The 18,653-nt window shown below is 39.5% G+C and overlaps 1 protein-coding gene across 3 annotated transcripts; it reads left to right on the top strand.

Annotated features, from left to right (window-relative positions):
* Positions 1-73: 73 nt before the first annotated feature.
* si:ch211-207e14.4 (interleukin-17 receptor D) lies at positions 74-18,273 on the top strand. 3 transcript variants are annotated; one of them, XM_063886031.1, is made up of 13 exons: positions 74-156; positions 250-404; positions 7,756-7,840; positions 8,556-8,714; positions 9,317-9,435; positions 12,140-12,263; positions 13,199-13,237; positions 13,344-13,489; positions 13,601-13,675; positions 14,548-14,614; positions 14,757-14,900; positions 15,031-15,203; positions 16,481-18,273. In XM_063886031.1, exons 2-13 carry the CDS (start codon positions 294-296, stop codon positions 17,039-17,041), a joined length of 1,803 nt encoding a protein of 600 aa, XP_063742101.1. In that variant the 5' UTR covers positions 74-156; positions 250-293; the 3' UTR covers positions 17,042-18,273. The 3 variants fall into 3 exon arrangements, with proteins under 3 accessions (XP_063742101.1, XP_063742110.1, XP_063742094.1); XM_063886040.1 differs by having other exon boundaries at positions 121-404; positions 14,760-14,900; XM_063886024.1 differs by having other exon boundaries at positions 121-404.
* Positions 18,274-18,653: the final 380 nt, after the last annotated feature.

Genomic DNA, 18,653 nt, shown 5'->3' with positions numbered 1-18,653 from the left:
TGACTCTCGAGCTGTTTTTAGCCGCTCAGCTTATGCTCCTGCAGCAAAGAATGAACACGTCTGGCGGCGTCACTGTTAGCACACGCTTGTTGGCATGGCTGCACCCCCCCCACCCCGTAGCCTGAAGACACCACTCCCCTGGACGCCTCCTCCCTGGTTTGCTGTCACTTACTCTCACGCACTATAGGCATCACACTTCCAACGCTGGCTTCTTCCAGGCGCTGAGTGCATTGTTTATGTGTGTTTGAGGTCTGGTGCTCTCAGTTGGATCATGTCATGCGGGCTCTAGCAGCATGTGGACGGCAGCGCTTGTTGTGTTTCTGTCCTTGGCTCTCTGTCAGCCTCTCCGGGCTCAGGAGGACGCCATCACTCCTCAGGACTGCAGCCTGGACTGCATTAAAGAGGTAAAGCTCATAATCCCACTTTTTGTGTTTCATTTACACACGTTCTGCTTCAGCTCAGTGAGTTGTGAAGAGTGTGTTGACATAGAAGCAGGATTATCTTCCGTTGCGGATACTTAGTGTGTGGTGTCTACATTCTTCTGTTTCGTTGGAGTTCTACTAAGAAACTATTTTCAACTTTTAAAAAAACATTACAGCTGACCTGAGATGTACACAGCATGGGAATGTAAATGTTTACCAAATACTTTAGTACACTTTTAAGGTACTTGTACTTTAAAATGTCTATGTTTTGCAACTTTACACTTCTACTCCACTACATGAAAAAAACACATTCTGTATATTTTACTCTACTGTAGTTATCTAGAAGCTCTAGTTTTTAGATATGTGTTTAAAAGCTAGATATATTACATTTAATCTCAAAGCTAGAGCTATTAGATTTTAGATAATAGCTATAACTTTTTTGTTGTTGTTTAGTGTCAATAGTCTTCTAAAAGCTCTAGCTCATAGGTGTTTACTGCATTTATCTAAACTTTCTAGCTAAAGGAACATGTTAAAATAGTTACCCTTCAGATAACAATTTATCCTCCATTTTATGTCCTTTTAAAATAATTTCTCAACGATTTGGTTGACTTTGAGATGTTTATATCTATACCTACAGATTGAATCTTTATGTGTTGAGAAAGTTTGGAGCGAATTTGTCTTTAAAATTCTCTTGAACAGCTGGAAAATTCTTCACATGCCTGAAAACCGTCTATTTTACCGCCTCATAAATCTCACAAAAAGGTTGACGTTGTATACATGGTTCTCACAGGAAAACGACAAACCTACAAATACAAGATTATTTTATGGACTATGATGCATTGCTGTAGATCAATGTTGGAAGAAGTTAATTTTTTACCTGAATAAAAATAACAGTAATACATTTTAAAAGTACTCACGTAAAAGTCCTGCATTCAAAACCTTGCTTAAGTAAAAGTACAAAAGTATTAGCATCGAAATATAATGAAGTAGCAAAAGTAAAGTACTCGTAATGCATATATATTACGTTTCTGGGTAACCATTATGATTATTGATTTGTTTTAATCACAGCTGGTAAATATAGATCTAATTTAAATAACGTTATATACTGCTGCTGGATGTTTTAACCTATAAATAAATGTCAATTATTATTTAATAATTGGTTTATATTTAGTATTAGCAGATAATCTAAATCATAACTACTAATTACAAGTTGTCAAATAAATGTAGAGGTACAACTACAATATTGACTTCTAAAATGCAGTGGAAAGTAAGTATCTCAAAACTGTTCTTCAGTACCGTACTATACAAAGCACTTAGAGTTGTAAAATGCCACACGAATACAACATCAGTATTAATCCAAAAACATTACGTATAATCATAATCATGCAAGGACGCAGCACAAGCAAGATACAATTACGATAATATTACAATAGGTAAAACTAGTTATAAAAAATAAAGAGTTATATCACAACACAACACATGAACAATAATACCGGTACAATTTTACCAAATGAAAAGCTATATCAAGGATATGAAAATAAGTAAAAACAGAAAGAATTTGATTAAAATACAATAAAACATGAACAATGTTTACAGTAATCTTTAATTTACGCTTCTTATTATTTGTTTTATTTAGTAGTAAGACGCTGAGAGGGCACATCTGTTGCACGGAGACTTTTGCTTATTATTGGAAACGTTGCTCGCATTGCTTTTACTGAAGTCATTTTCTGAATGTAGCAATTGCTTGTATTGGATCTTTTTCTCAGTGTGGGAAAAATGTCAAACATGCTGCTTCTCCTGCAGCTGCATCTGTTGACATGGCTGCAGTGTAAAGGAGGAGGTTAAAAGGTCAAACCTATCCTGATCCCAACGGGCTGAAAATAAACAGACATTAGATTAATTTATGGTTTCTAAGGCTGGTTTTTGTTATAATTTTACATATGGTTCGTTTTCATCAAACGAGTAATATGATAATAAACAGCACGTCAGGGGTCATGCAACAGATGTGGAGGGCGAAAGTCATCTCTCTCTGCTTTCACATTGTTTTTCTGTCTTTTTTCTGATCTGCGATCTTGATCGTGTACTACATGGAGTTAAACATGGTCCAAAAACTTATTTTAAAATATATCTTTGAAGGTTTAAGTTTTGATGCTGAATTTTGGAAAATACTATTATGAATTGAAAAGGGATTAAACAAATTCAGTTTAGTTTAGTTATAATTTTGACTGAATTGTTTATTCACTTATAATAAACATATATTTATTTAGATTTTACCAATTTCAAGAACCTTTTTTAATTAATGTTTTTAAATGATCACATTTTGTATGGCTCTGATTTAGCTCCACAAAAATACTGGATTATTTTACTATACATTTTAGTTATGGAAGAACTATACAAATACACTGGCTGGCTCATTTCTACAAATAGGTTTACATATACCAAGAAATAGCTTTGGTGTAAAATTGTGCATACATGTAGATGAAGGGCCTTCTTCCTACTTTCACACTGTCCATCTTTTTTGAGCGTCTAAAAGTTGATAAGTCAAAGCAATGTTTGTTTGCTATCTTTTATCTGTACTGCATCCACATGAGCTTTTATAATAGTACTATATTTTTAGTTGTGGTTACATATTCTTCTTTCTGTGTCTCTGTATGCACGACTTATACCAAAGCAAATTCCTCGTTATGTAAACCTACTTAGTAATAAAACTGATTCTGACAATTTCATGTCGGGCTACGGGACATGAGTAGACTTTGGTTGTGTGCAGGCGAACAGTCCGTGGTGAGCGCAAAGGAGCTGGAACGCATAAACCCAAATGCAATCAGGGAAACCCAACGACTATTGTCTGACAAACATTACATAATTTTCAGTTTAACCCATTATTAGTGGTCGTTGTCCCTAGAGGCTAAATCATGAGGCATGGTGAGTCACGGATTACATAATCAGGAAAAAACAAAGGTAACTGCATTCCTACAGTTACACAAACAAAATAGTTATTAGATTACTGTTTCATTTCTAAAATTGGGGATTGCTGGCAGGATTACAATGTAACTGCAAAACTAAAAAAATCAGCAGGTGAATCTATATATGTTCATACAAATACTGTGTATGAGCTGAACCATATGTAGTTGTTAGGATCTCAGTTTTGTATTTATAGTTTACAGTTTTATTTTGAAGTATGTCTGGTCTTGTTCACTTCCTGTCTTGTGTAGTCTACTTCCTGTCTTTAGTTTCCCTCCTGTCTGATTGTCTGATCGTGCTCACCTTTTGCCCCTGAGTGTCTCCTCTCCCTTCCCAGCTGTTTCTTGTCTTGTGATTACCCTCCTCTGTATTTAGTCTGTGCTTTCCATTGTGTTCTTTGTCGTGTCGTCGTCGTTGTTGGTCATTTGCCTGTTCCCTGAACTCGTTTGGATAACCCTTTTTCAGCCCTCCTTTTTCCACCGGTTTGCCTTTGTTTTTCATTCGATACTTTTACGTTGTTCCTAGATTCGCATTTTTGTCACCAGCTTTTTAGTAATAAAAGCTCGCCCTTGGTTATACATTTGAACCTCTGCCTCCTCTATTGCTTCTGCACCTGGGTCCTTCCCCCAATCCTGACAGTACGACACGACCAAAGAATGGACCCAGCAGAAAAATTTGAGGATGCCTTCCCAGGACAAGAGGTCTTGATGGCCCACCAGGCAACCTCGACCCAGGTACCTCTGCTGCCTGACCTCCACATCATGATGCAGCGGCTGGCTACCATGATAGATCAGCTGATCCCCATAGAGGCTATTCTACCTCCGCCCTTAGCGCCGGCACCTGTTCCAGCTCTTGACCTGACTGGATACGTTCTGGAGCTTCGTGTTTGAACGGCCGACTGCTACACTGCCCTTGCCCCGTCCTCATTGTCACTTCAAGGTTTTGCCCCGGCCTTCACATTGTTCCCAGGCCGATTCCCGGCCGACATGCTTCCAGCTGCGGTCCGGCCCACTCCATCCCCTCCTACCCGGCCGACTCCAGCCACTCCTGTCCGGTCGGCGGCCCAGCCCACACCAGCCCCGCCTGTCCTGTCGGCGGCCCGGCCGACTCAAGCCCCGCCTGTCCAGGCGACTCCAGCCCCACCTGCTCCTGTCCTGTTTGGGGTCCCGTGGAGACCTGTTCTGCCGGGGGTCCAGCCGACATCATGTCCTGTTCCATTGGGGGTCCCGCCAACACCTGATCCTGCGCCGTTGGGGATCTCGCCGTCACCTGTTCCGATGGGGTTCCCGCCAACACCTACACCTGCTCCGTTCCCGTTGGGGGTCCCACCGTCACCTGTTCCAATGGGGGTCCCGCCAACACCTGCGCCGTTGGGGGTCCCGCCGTCACCTGTTCTGATGGGTGCCCTGCCAACACGTGCTCCTGTTCCGATGGGGGTCCCGCCAACACGCGCTCATGTTCCCTTGGGGGTCCCGCCTGTCGCCCGTTCTGATGGGGGTCCCGCCAACACCTGCTCCTTCACCGCTCCCGCCGACGCCAGTACATGTCTCGCCGTCCTCCAGCCCATCCTCCGGAGGCGTCTCGCCATCCTCCAGCCCATCCTCCGGAGGTGTCTCGACATCCTCCAGCCCGTCCTTCAGAGGCGTCTCGCGCACTCCTGCCCGGACCCGGAGTGTCCCCGCAGTGGCCTCCATTGCCCTCCTGCCCGCCCCCCAGAGTTCCCTCGCCGTGACCTACGCCCCTGTCTCTGGGGCCTCACGGCCTCTGCCTTGCTCCTGGGCCGCCCAAACTTTTTTTTTTTTACAGGAACTAGTGATTGTAACATAATACATAATTTAAGTAACCCCCCCAACCGTGACCGGAACCCATGACTATTGGTCATTGCCCCCAGAGGCTTAATCATGTTCATATTGCCAGTGTTGTAAAGTAACCAAGTACATTTACTCAAGTACTGTACTTGAGTACTGTTTTGAGAGCTTGGTACTTTACTTGAGTATTTCAATGTTTTGCTTCAATTAAGAGGTGATTATTGTACTTCTACTCCACTACATTTATTCAATACCTTTAGTTACTTGTGGTAAATATAATCAACCCTTAAATCAGACTTTAGTTCACCTTGAGTAAATTCAGCAGCTACCCTGCAGTATACAAAGCCATTACAACTAGCTGCACCTTTACCAGCTTTGAGAACACTTTAATGATCAATAATTATAAAACACATCAGAGATATTATTCTGAAATGGACCAATCAAACAATGACTACTTTTGGTACTTTATGTTCATGCTAATACTTTTCTACTTTTACTTCAGTTACATTTTGAATGCAGGACTTTTACTGTGACAGAGTATTCCAGAGTGTACCTTGGTACTTCTACTTTAGTTTAAGTACCAGATCTGAGTCCTTCTCCCACCTGTGCAAATCGCTAGCGGATAGGTTTCAAGACTGTGATTATAAATACTATAACCCTCAGAATATCATATTCAAAACAGTTTCATATTTGTCTTACTGCAGCAGTATTTACAAGAGGAAAACTGCCCATTTTGCTGAAATTACTACATGTTGTGGCCTGGACCTCAGCTGTCTTTGAAACACCAGAATTATTGTGCACATGGACTCAAAAGGGTAGCTCCAGGCAGTAGGATCAGGATACTATCACAGGGCTACAGCTGCTCTTGGTGCACATGGTGTTATCAACCTCTGGTCGAGAGTTGTTTACCTTCGAACGGACCGAGGAACAGTGTTAGGTTGCTCGTATGTCAGTTCTTGGAGAGAGATGCTTCCTTTGTTGCATTCCCTGAGGTTTCTCACATTTTTGGGGGATTTTATCCTTGTCTGCTCAAAGGGGCTGTCTAAAGACAAAGGGTGTCGTATCCTGTAGAAATTCTAAAACCCCCGTGATGCAATTTTGTAATTTCTGATTGCGGGTTATCTAAGTTCCATTTGATTTATTGTGACAGATGTATTATTTCATTGTGAGTATTCCAGTTGAGGGCTTCCAGTTTGCGCCTTGAATGCTAAAACATGTTAGCATTAAAGGCGCAAACTGTACAGAACCTTTTAGTTCTAAGCTTGCGTGCAAGTATGTATTTAGGGTTCAAAGACGTTTTGACAGCCTCTACCTAACTTGACAGTTTAACCACCATTGTTTGAACCAACATGCTTACACACTCTTCACTCTACACGCTCTCTCTTGCCTATTACAGCATTTGTTCTTCTCTCATTTTCTCTACCTGTTTGTGTAGTTATGCTCTCTACACCTGCAGGGCAGATGGGCTATTCTTCACTTAGACGTAGGCTTCACAAAGCAGATTTAAGACAATCTGGTTTTGAGAAGTCACATTGGGTTGTTGACTAATGCCTTTGATGTGTGCTTCTTTAAACCGGTTCAGGTTACTTGTAGTTATCCGTTGCCACGCACAAACCCAGTGATACTGTGAATTAGAATCACATTTTAATTATTGAGCATTACATGGAAACAGTCAGAAATGGAGCCATATTGTTTTATAATATGATGTTATATACCCTGTAAAAAGACCTGGTCCACTTTCTGGATCATTGTTTAGGACAGTCTTCTTCGGTTCAAGATTCTTTTACAAAATAAATGTAGCCAGTGTCTGCGTTGTGTTGTTGAATGAGACCCCGAGTCAGCATATCATTGGAGCCGATCTCCGTTTATTCGGAACAACTGATAACAAATGAAAGTATATTTTATGCCCTCACACTTCGGCTGCTGTACAGATTAAAAAAGAAAGAAATGATTTAGCATACACACATGTTCACAGCTTAATGCAGAAATGTCTGAAAATAGTGCTGTTTACTTCTCCCATGTTTACAACAGAGCAGAGGACAACGTGAAGGACACAATATAAAGGGGGGAAGTCACCACAAAAATAATCATTTGGTTCAGGGAATGAAATTGTGATGTTCCGCCCTCTGATTTGAGGCCTTACAAGTCACGTATTAACTTTTGGAAGGTACAGAACACAGAATTTGTGTGACTATAACAAAAATCTTATAAATTGTTATTAAAATCTTATAGCTCGGTAACATTTGTGTTTCTGCTTAAAACAACCTGGGAAAGCGGTGTGTGTTTTTTTCTTCATTTCTGTCACCCAATACTCCTTGGACTCGGCAGCGTAACATGTACGCAGTTCTGGAATTGTTCACCATGGATCTAATCTAATGAGTTGTTTAAATTAAGGTCAACCTATTGAATCTGTTTTCATCCGTAATAATGCCCAGCTTTTATATTAAATTATTCACCTTCATTTATTCAAGGTGTTCGCCTGACATAAAATGTTCAGATTTGCAATCAAAGAACTGCATTTAAAGGTGCTAAGAATGAATTCATTATTGCTTTCTCTCCTGCAGGGAGGACCTGGATGTGAATACTGCAGAATAACCAGAGCTGATATCAAGACAGCTCTGGGCTTTAACTCTATTAAAGAGTTTGGAAGTAAGTCGGGATGCACAAGAGCCCAGTGCCTATACATACAAATATCTGCATTCTGTGTGAGTGCGCTGGGACATTTTGTTGAAGCATTAGCCTAATTGCGGTAACAGCTTTTGGCAGCAGTAAGATGCTAAACCCTCAAAAATGTTTAAGCTGCAGGACATTAACTTCTAAGCTACACTACAGAATTATATGAACATTTTCTAGGATTTGAACCCTGGCCAGCCTTTAGTAAATAGAGTAGGGGTGTGGCCAGTTGTCATCACTGAGATAATAATATACAAAAGCAAATTGCATCAGTCTACTGACTAATGTAAAAGATGAACAAAAATGATTCTGCATCATGATAGATATCAATCAAACTTCACTCTATTTTATTTATATGCAACGATAAACCACATTTAAATTGAGTAATTATTATAATTATTTAAGCTAAGCTAGCGGTGTAGCTTCTGTCCATTAGCTGGTTGGTTAACCTTTTTGGTTCAGACTGAAATATCTCAACTATTGGATGGAATACAAAGACAAGAAGTCCTTTTCTATAAAACCTGTAAGGTCCTGCAAGCATGGTAATAATAATTGTAACTTTAGCAGTGCTTACAGACTACAGTCTCGCTCATATCTTTCACATTACTTATCCAGAACTGTATTGGATGCTAGCCCAAATCATAACTCTCACTTGACATCTATGTACTAATCTATTGTTATTTCTCCTCAGGCTGTATTCCCTGGCCATGTTTTGAGTTGCTAGGAGAAAAAGACCCAAAAATCTGTCAGCACTATGTCCACAGTCCAAATAATGTGGAGGTTGAGTTTGCAAATGAACCAAACCCAGAATCTGACACCATAGTTGTCTCCTGGAAGCCCAGCTACTATGGTAGGTTGACATGGATTGACTAAGCCGATTTCTTGTTAAAAGTAGAGTAGTTAAACCATTTTTGATTCCAATTGAATTGTGCAGTAAATTAAATTTGTCAATGTAAATTCATGTTGAGAGAGATGAAGTTTGTCACAAGTTCATCTTACCATTTTGCTTTTTTGAAACAATAACAGGCCTCCTGATTAGCTGGGAGGCAAAACTTTAAAAAATAATAATCATAAAGTGGTTGGTCGGTTTTTAAGTCTCTAGGCAGTTTTGAAACTAATTTATCATATCAGACACAAAGTGCCTCCCTCTTTTCAAGGTCTGACACCCAACATTTATTTCAGCTGAAATCAATTGTGTAACTATAGAAATGTGATAAACAATGCGTCACATTATGAGAATGCTTCAAAGTATATGAGAAAACCTGTTTGATCATTTTTGTTGAAATGACAAATGATCGACGAACAGACTTTCTTGTTGGAAGAATGAATTAACCTGAACAAGCGGTAGCACATTGTAGCACACATAAAGATGTGACAATGAAGTAACAACATGGAAGCTGGGTAATCGCTGAGCCTTTGCCACTGAATGAACTCGTTTGCTGTTTGATTTAGGGATCGCCTTCCTGCGAGGCTTTCAGGTGTCACTCCAGGCTCTGGGAGGGTCAAGTGTTGCCTGTCAGCTCTTCCTCTTCCACCGTAACCTCTCCCTTCCTGCATCACAATCCAATAGGGTAAGAAGGGCCTCTTGCTTTGACCATTTTCTGTCTGGTATGTTGTTTTTGTCAAAACAAGTTCTTGTTACAGAGTTCCCACGTTTTTTACTCACGGCATTGCTCCAAGCTTATTTGCATATTTACATTATAATAGTACTTTTTCCAGATACATTTTTTTTATTTAAACATTTACTATTGATTGACTTGATTTGTTAAGCTCTAACTGTTTTCTAGTTTGAATATTATAATTTGTTTTATTAAAGTATTTATTTTTGACTTTAATAGTTTTTCATACATGTTCTTTTATCAAAATAAAACATTTGACATACTATATGTATAAAACAAAACATGCCCTATCATATGCCTTAAATTTGAAGGAGATATCCTATTTGTAGGTGCAAAAATGTACATAAAAAAGAAATGTGTTATACATTTCTATTTAGATGTTTTATTATATATAAACATTTTTTTACCAGTGAGTAGATCATAAAACTTCCCCCCTCTTACGAAAGAATTCCCAATGAGAGAAACATAAGTGCACAGCTCATTATTTAAAAAAGTATGACCTAGTGATAGTGAAGTTGTTTTCACATCCTCCCTGAAGAATCTGAAAATATGTCTTAACGCAAAACAGCTGTGGATTTTACACTAAAAGTCTTCCAGTGGTTGTAAAATTCACAGGGGGAAGCCACGTCAAGAAAAGCCCGTTATTTATTTCTCCTTTCAAAGATCTCTTTGAGGACCTAGCTTACCACACCCTGTATGACCTCATGCATATTTGTGATCAGTGGTCAGAATCCCACACTAGCTCAGGTACTGTAGACACCCAGGCTTGATAGCATCAGGTGATAGTGATGACAAAGTAAAAACAATTCTGACAGGAGGTTTAGGGGACAGGTATAATTACATATTATTAGTAGGTCCTGGCTTTGACATTGAATTTGTTGTCTATTTTTTCACATTACAAGGCAACAGACTGCTGTCCAATTACTTTAAAATCTGTGCATTTTCATACATGTTGTTGAGGAGTCATCATAGAATAAATAAAAATGTGTTGAACCAACAAGCTATTTTTACAGTAAGTGAATACAGCATGGCTGTATAGGGAGAACTGGTGGAGGCAGGCCCCTTTCATTCCTATATGAATGTTGCTCAGTGGTGCATGAGGCCAAAATGAAGCGACTGTAGTTTCAGAAAGTACCCAGATCATCTAGGGCCTTTTGCTTATAGAGCATGCGTACTTGAGTTTTCATTAAGCCTGGCCTCCGATTTCCCGCTCTCTGCCCAGTCTGATGAATGGATAGGGAAATTAACCCTGGATTCAGCTTTTAGCACATTTAATAACTTTGTTGTGCACTGTTTTAGCACAACTTTACTGTACTGCTATCTTTTCAGAAAAACTATAGGAACTGGCCGATTCCTCCCCTGCACGTCAAATGTTAACAAAATTCCAACAAAATAGTTATGTGTCTGCCATGTGATTCGAAATCTGCTCTTAAATGTACTTCCCATGCTACATCCTTCCACCAATGTTATTAAAATTATTGCAGTAGCAACAAACAAAAATCATACAGAAAATTCCCTGAAATCTAGTAAAAATCTGAATTTGTGTCGCAATGGAAACCCAGTTTGAGGCGGCAGTAGCTCAGTCTGTTGGGACGGTTCATGTCCCGATTGGACCAAAGCAATACGGATCGTGGACTGGTAGCTTGAAAGCTGGCCACGCCCCTTTGTAGCATCATGCAACTCTCTCTCTGAAGAGAGAAGTTTCTAATGGAGAAACTCAGCTAAACACCGCCGTGATTAAACCCCATATTATGTTCAAAACCACATCAAGCATTATTTCCGAAATAGTTCTCAGTGTTTACCACTAGAACAGATACATTATATGTATTATATATACACAGGCCCGGCCCGGACCAATATACCGCCCTAGGCAAGATTTTAGCTTGCGACCCAATCATGGCCCAGTCGCAAACACTCCACCTTACAAGGGGGGGGATGTATGCTTAAGGGCCCACTAGAGGGCGCTCCCCACCAATTCAGTGCCCTAGGCGGGCGCCTAGTTCACCTGTGGCCAGGTCCGGCCCTGTATATACATAAACTCTCCTGCAGACATCCTGCTGAACACACAGACACACAGAGGTGCTGCGGAGGGATTCAGCTCGCGACTGTATATGGGGGATGATAGGTTGGGACGTGTCATGTGGGCGGGACGTTGCCAAGAGTTCAATGTAAAGCCAGCGCACATTTCCGATGTGACGTCATATCGGCAGCAAATCTGGATCAGTTCGTTTGTACCTCGTTTTTAGAGATGTGGGTAAGGAGGTAAAGAGAGAGGGTTGTATTATCTGACGCTATGTGTGTCTCCTTACACACCCGGGGCACATGTTATGTATGAAAGACAGCAAAAAGTGCATTTTGCATAATAGGGGACCTTTAAAGTGACAGTCACAGAATCAGCACTTCAGGAACAGGGCTGAAATAGAGGGGGATGAGGCATGCTACAATGGGGGATCTGTTTGGTATTTTGAGCAAAACACTTTACAGAGAGGTTTTGTATAGATATTGCCCTACAATATATTGTTCACATATAGCATAATAGAAGACCTTTAAGATCACATTCTCCTCAACGATCAACATGTCAAAGCTCACCTGATCAGATGAGAGTGTGTAGCGCGTTGAATGAAACCAACACCATGACCTTTGCTTCACTCTGCAGGTGTACAAGTCGGACCCTTTCCCCGGCCTCCCCCTGGGGTCCCAGTATGCTGTTACTGTCATGGCCCTGCCAGTGCCTGTAGAGTGGGAGAGGTTCTACCGCAGCAGGATCTTCTCCTCACGCTGTAAGACCCCTTCAAGCCAGATATTATCTCTGAAGGCACACTTAGGCACAAGCAAAGTTTCACTGTAGATTAAAGAACGTTCACTGCCTAAGGATAACATTCAAAACCTTTTCTCCTTACTCTGTGTTTGGGCGTGTGCCTGTCTGTCCGCAGCTAATCTTACATACTACTGCACACTTCAGCCTACAATTTACTAGTTATTTATGACAGTATGCTTCAGGACCTCCCAAGTTTGTTGTGAAGTTGACCGTCTTAAACTGTCATTCACTGGAGACTCATTTTCAGTAGTGGCGATAAGCGACTTCTTTAATTGTGGTTTTTCCAGCTTAAAATATGTCTTGAATGTGATGAGTTGCACAAAGCATGGTTTGCATATTGTAACCATCTTAAAGAGGACATAATATGCTTATTTTCAGGTTCATATTTGTATTTTGTGCTTCTACGGTGACTTGTTTACATACTTTAATGTTCAGAAAGGTCTTTCTTTTTCTCATACTGCCTGTAGCACCTCTTTTCTGTCCTCTGGAGGGGATACCGGGATTTTAGCCTTGGTCGACCATTTCAAGTTCAAGTTCAAAGTTTTATTGGTCAAATGTTTGCAAAAAGAACATTTTACATACAGTGAAATTTACATGCACAAAAACGTATACAGGAAAGGGAAAACGTAAAAAGCCTGAATGCCTCAATTGGACTCCTTTGTTTACTTATGTAACATAGTGACATCACTCTGTAACACTTGCGCTTCTGTTGGCTACCGTTCCAACACATTTAACGTGATAGGCTAATGTGCAGGACAACTATTTCCATCTTGTGTTTTTATTACTTTCTTGTTGGTTTCACTCTATGAGTTTAGCTGCTGTTTTTTATTGAAATTCCATCTTTTTGTTTACCAAAAGTGTTATGTGAATAATAATGTGCATGTCATGTTTTTGCAGCATGTGCAGAGAAGAACGGTCTTGACAAGTGCAAAAATGGTGAGAGAAAATGTTTCACATTGTTCAATAACTGTAGTGTCAAGGCACCTTATATTCTTAATATGATTGTTTTAACATCTGTCAATGTTACATGTTGTGGTTATAGACTGGTACCCCAAACACATTGAGGTGCAACAGGAGGGGACGGCCATCACCGTGACCTTTAACCTGGCTCCTCCACAGCTGGGCATCAGGAGCTACTTCTCCTTGTGTTACGCCAACGGCATAAAGAAATACACAGACATGTCACCTGTCAGTCTACAGCTTTAGATTCTGTTTTTATTCCTCTGCAATAACACTTTGCTTATGTTGATTGTATTGTAGAATGTTTTGGTAACCATGTTACTTTCATAATTGCCTTAGAATTTCAGCAAAAACAAGACTCACCACAGCTTTCAGATGAACGACCTTCAAGAAGGAACCAATTACACTTGTGAGGTAAAATCTAATTATAACAAATACTATATGGAAGTAGATTTGTTGTTATGTAACCACACACCTTACACTTCAAAACATTTAGTAAATTAATAGAAATGTATTTATATTGCAGATCTGCAAATATACAAACAGACATACACAAATGTACTTCCATTATTGCTGTATATTTAACTTGCCTATTGTTTTGTGTGGCTTTGATTTAATAAGCCATTTTAAAATACCACACTCAGAACAAATGTTTTATTTGGGCTATGCTAATTTCAATATTATTTTGTTTTCTTTGTCTTAAAATAAAATGTCTTGTAGTTTGACAAAATAATTGTAACTTTACTTTTTTTGTGCTTTTTATGGAGTTTTTTTTACCACATTTAATCTACATCATCAGTAGGTAGTTTAGTCATATGGGAAGTGTGAAACTTTATGAGATATGGTTAAAATCTCCAGAAACAGCTTGTTAGTCGACTTTAACTTAAACCTGGATTTATCTCTATATTATTTTTCACAAAAGACAAACTGACGTACCTGTTTTTTAAACATGCATTATAGTTAGTTACTGCTCCTGATGCTCTTTGGGCATCACTTTTCAACATGCAGGATTGTCCAATTTAAAGATGACATTTTATGCTAATTTTCAGAATTATATTTGTATTTTGTGCCTCTGCTGGGACATGTTTTCATGCTTTAAGAGATCGTTTGTGAAGAACTCCCTCCGACTTTAGCCTCTGCAGACCATTTACATACATCACACAATATAACACACTACAGGACAGGGAAACCACAAAGAAGCATAACAGGACCTCTTTAATATTCTTTATCAAACTGCAATTTCCAAGGTCAATCATAAAACTCGCTCAACCTTTCTTGTGTCACAGATTGCAGCTAACGAAATGGACGCAGTGAGGAAAACGTTCAATGTTCAGGTTTCTAGCTTTCCTGAAGGTAGGAGGCTGTTTGGTTGCTACTGTGTTAGTATTTATGCTTTCCTGTGGGCAGTTCAATTTTAATCAAAGCAAATTCACTCTTTGCATTAATTTGTCAGTTTGACTGAATTATCATGTTATTATAACACTCCCATCCTCAGCAGTTGCGACACTAGACTCTGTGAGTCCCTCAATGGCTCTGATGCTTCCTCTGGGTCTGTCTGTGGCAGCCATATTTGTAGTCCTACTGGCTGCTCTTACCTGGAAGACCAGGCTGCAGATGAAGAAAGTCTTCGTTAAACAAGGTGCAAAGACAAACAAAGAACTTCATGACAAATGACTGTTTGCATTACTGGATGCTAATTCAAGATAAAATAAATATTGTTTTTTTGAGTCATGATCTGAATGCCAGAATTATTTTTGTCATCCATTCAGATATTATACAGCAGCAAGAAGAGAGCGGCACCCAAGAGGAATTGATGCCTCTGCCCAGAAACAGGCCGACCCCTCCTCGTCTTCTGATTTGCTACAGCAGCTGTGATGGCCCTGCCCATGTTAAAGCCATCATGCAGTTAGGGGCCTTCATACAGCAACACATGGCCACTCAGGTAGAAGACGTGACACTAACTGGCTGTTCATTATACACTATTTAGCAGATGGTTTTTTTCCAATGGGACTTAATAACTGCATTTGCCCCAAAGGACAACATTAGGAAATGGATTAAAATGGTAGAAATATTGTAAAGACTCTTTGCACTATGCAATTTGTTACATGCTACAGGCAGAAACAAATTAACCTTGGTGAACAACTAGGAACCTTTTCAGCTTTTTATTATATACATTTTTTGGTTATTTTGCATTGGTAATGCATAAGAATACTTTTATACAAGGTTTTTTTTGTCATCCTCATCTCCCCCCTTAAAAGTCTCTAATGAAGTATGTGGCTGAAAAAAGGGACATTTCAGGATTACTCTCAAGAGCACAGCAGTAGATTAATAATAGTTACTATTTTCTACCAGATTGACACATTTTCTAATATTTTTATATAGGGCTAATAATAATTGTAATTGTTGGTGTATTATGGAGTACTGCAATGTTAGATGCGACAGATCCAAACACAATTTGCTAAACATAATCATATTCCAGACTTTGAAAATAAATAATACCCCTGGATATTAATATACAGAAAATAAGTAATTTTTATGATCTTTTCTTAAAATCAGCAAAATGCATTATGTAAACAAACTGGGATTTAAAGGGTTAACAATTTTCAAAATGTGTGAACTTTTGATGGTTATGATCTGGATTACGACTGGCCTTGATTTAAAAATGATACTTAATGAAAGTGGAAACTAATATTAGTGTATATTATTTTTCTGGCAGTTTTTAACATGGAAATTCAAAAGGATTGCAACTATTCTGAAGAGATGCATAAGCGATAGTAATAGTAAAAAAAAAGACATCTAACCGCCTCTGATTATACTGTATGTTATATATTAGACCACATCTATATTATATAATTTTTGTTGTTAAATGGGTTATCCAATCAGTTTAGGGACACTGTTTTTTTTCCCGTCTTCCCTAATTCCCAGTGGTGTTTGCTCTATTTCATAGAACAAAACTAGTAAATCTCTTTAGCGTGTATTAACGACATAATTTAAGTCCCTAATCTAAACACAAACAAATCCATACAAAACTTCCAGACTTGGGGTCCTGCAAGTGGGAAATTGTGTCCTCTTTTCTGGTTATGATTCATAACTCTACCACACGATTGTCTTTAATGATGTAATGTTTTCTCGTTGTTTGTTTTGCGGTTGTAGGTGCTATGATGCAAGAACAAGTTCAGACTTAATCTGACAATATGATATTGTCGTATTTCCCCTCAGGTATGCCTGGACCTGTGGGATTCTCTGAGCGTGGCTGAGGAAGGCGGCATGGCCTGGCACTGCCGGCAGATCCGGGAGAGTGACTTCATTTTGGTGATATGTTCCCGGGGCCTGAACCGCAGGAGTAAGCCTTCAGAGGGTAGTGTATATGAAAGGGCAGACGAAAGACTCCACTATGGCTCTAACGTCTTCTGCTCTGAAGCTGCAGTCCAAGTTATTGGAGAGGAGGTGGGCCGCGCCAAAGCCAGGGGCCAGGACTTGTCCAAATACATGGCGGCCATTTTTGATTATTCCGATGAAACTGACATCCCCAACGAGCTGAGGCTTGTTTCTAACTACATGCTGACACGCGATTTACAGCTGCTTTTCTCCCACCTCCATGGAGTGTCTCTGCACGGGCCGGGGCATTACCTGAAGATAAATCATATATCTGAGGACGGGTTTACTAAGTTACCATCCGGAGCTGCTCTGCAGTGGGCTATTTATGAAGCTCAGATGGAAATAACGGCAAAAAGGCATCACTGTGTTGGAAGTAAAGGGGACTCGGAAGATAAAAAGTAATCCATGACAACTTCCAGGCAAAGTGGCCCCACTAAGGAGAAGGAGCCATTCCAATGCTGCTACTTACCCACTTCCAATCGGTTTGTTTTTGGAGGTCCACCAAATAATGTGCCTTTCCAAATCCACTATTGTGCAGTGGAAGTCATAGAGCAGTTCAGTGTAAACATATGTTTGTAGGCCAACCCTGAAGCTGGCATTGCAAGGGCTCCCTCAGCAAAAAGCAATGGGATTTTTCCATTGGATTTAAGAATATTACGGAAAAGAAGATCTGTGGCCCACACAAGGATACTTAGACGTTTTGTTCAGTGGGATAATATCCACATATTAACACCATTCTTGTGATTTCGAAAGTGTTAATGCAATTGCCAGAAGGGAAAAGCTAACATAACGCTATAAACAAACTACACACGTCAACTCCACTAAGTTAAAGGCGGCTAATGTTAAGCTTTGTGACGTTTAGGAGTCTAATGTTGTCACTTGTTATAAACTGCTATTGTTATGACTCAAATAAGCTTGAAACATGCCACGGGTATTTAATGACGTATTTTATGTCTTAGAAAAAACTGTTTTGTTGTGAAACCTGGCGCTGTATTTACATCCTACACCTCAATCAGAAAGTGAGACTAGGGAGGGAGTTGGTGCCATCACGGAATGGAAAGATGTAGGGGTTGGTTTGGAATTGGGCCGTTGTGAAGGTGACTATTACATCCACATTCCCAGCTATTATGTGTCCTTAGGAAAGGAACCAACAAAACATCTCTGTGTCAGTTGTTCTGCAGTGACAGCACCCGTGCACTTGAAATATGACCTCTGAAATATGTTGGGAAAGATTTAAAAAATGTCCAGTAATGTGCATAATGGTCATTTAAGCTCTCTTATCCCCACCAATGTATCTGGCAGACATTTTTGTTTTTTGTAATTTCATTTTAAAATAAAACAATAAGTGTGTCTTTAATATTAACTTTGCACATGTGAGGTTTTGAAGTTATTCTTTGTTAATGTTTTCCTTGAAGTACACATTGTATACATGCATGTTTTGCAGTATTACACATTTATTGATACATGTGCATATCATATACAGTACATGGGAATGGATGAATAGGTCAAATCATTTTAGTATTAGGGGAATGTGAGGTGACACGCTGATAAATGTAAGTTGACTTGATTTATTTGTGAAATATTGATTTTATATAATGCATCAAATCATTTAATAAAATACGTATAAAAAGCGATTTCTGGCTTATCATTTACTGTATGTATCCATGGAATGTACATGAATCTGTTAAGTGTTTTGTTTTTTTTGCAGGAATTGCTGATGCTACAGGTTGCCAGGCTGGCGAAAAACACACGTACTTACTGTCTAAAATAACATCGAAAAAGTGATCAACGCTCATCTACGGAAGAGGATTAGGGCCACATGAACATCTTTTGGGGGGATGTCAGAATTCTGACTTTTCTCAGAATTCTGACCTTAAAGTCAAATTCTGATTTTAAAGATTAAAGTCAGAATTCAGAATTCAGACATCCCCCCCAAAAAAATGTTCATGTAGCCCCAATCCTCTTCCGTACTCATCTGACTACATTGCTTTAGATTTATTTTTGAGTGTATGGT

This window comes from Eleginops maclovinus, chromosome 1 (genome assembly GCF_036324505.1).
Source record: "Eleginops maclovinus isolate JMC-PN-2008 ecotype Puerto Natales chromosome 1, JC_Emac_rtc_rv5, whole genome shotgun sequence".
NCBI lineage: Eukaryota > Metazoa > Chordata > Actinopteri > Perciformes > Eleginopidae > Eleginops > Eleginops maclovinus.
The sequence above is the reverse complement of the archived record's forward strand: the minus strand, read 5'-3'. Positions and strand labels throughout refer to the sequence as shown.

Coding starts and splice junctions, on each gene's coding strand:
- si:ch211-207e14.4 (XM_063886031.1), top strand. CDS start 294: ATGTGGACGGCAGCGCTTGTTGTGTTTCTGTCCTTGGCTCTCTGTCAG. Junction 14,901..15,030: donor GAAAGTCTTCGTTAAACAAG/GTGCAAAGACAA, acceptor TCATCCATTCAG/ATATTATACAGCAGCAAGAA. Junction 15,204..16,480: donor AGCAACACATGGCCACTCAG/GTAGAAGACGTG, acceptor ATTTCCCCTCAG/GTATGCCTGGACCTGTGGGA.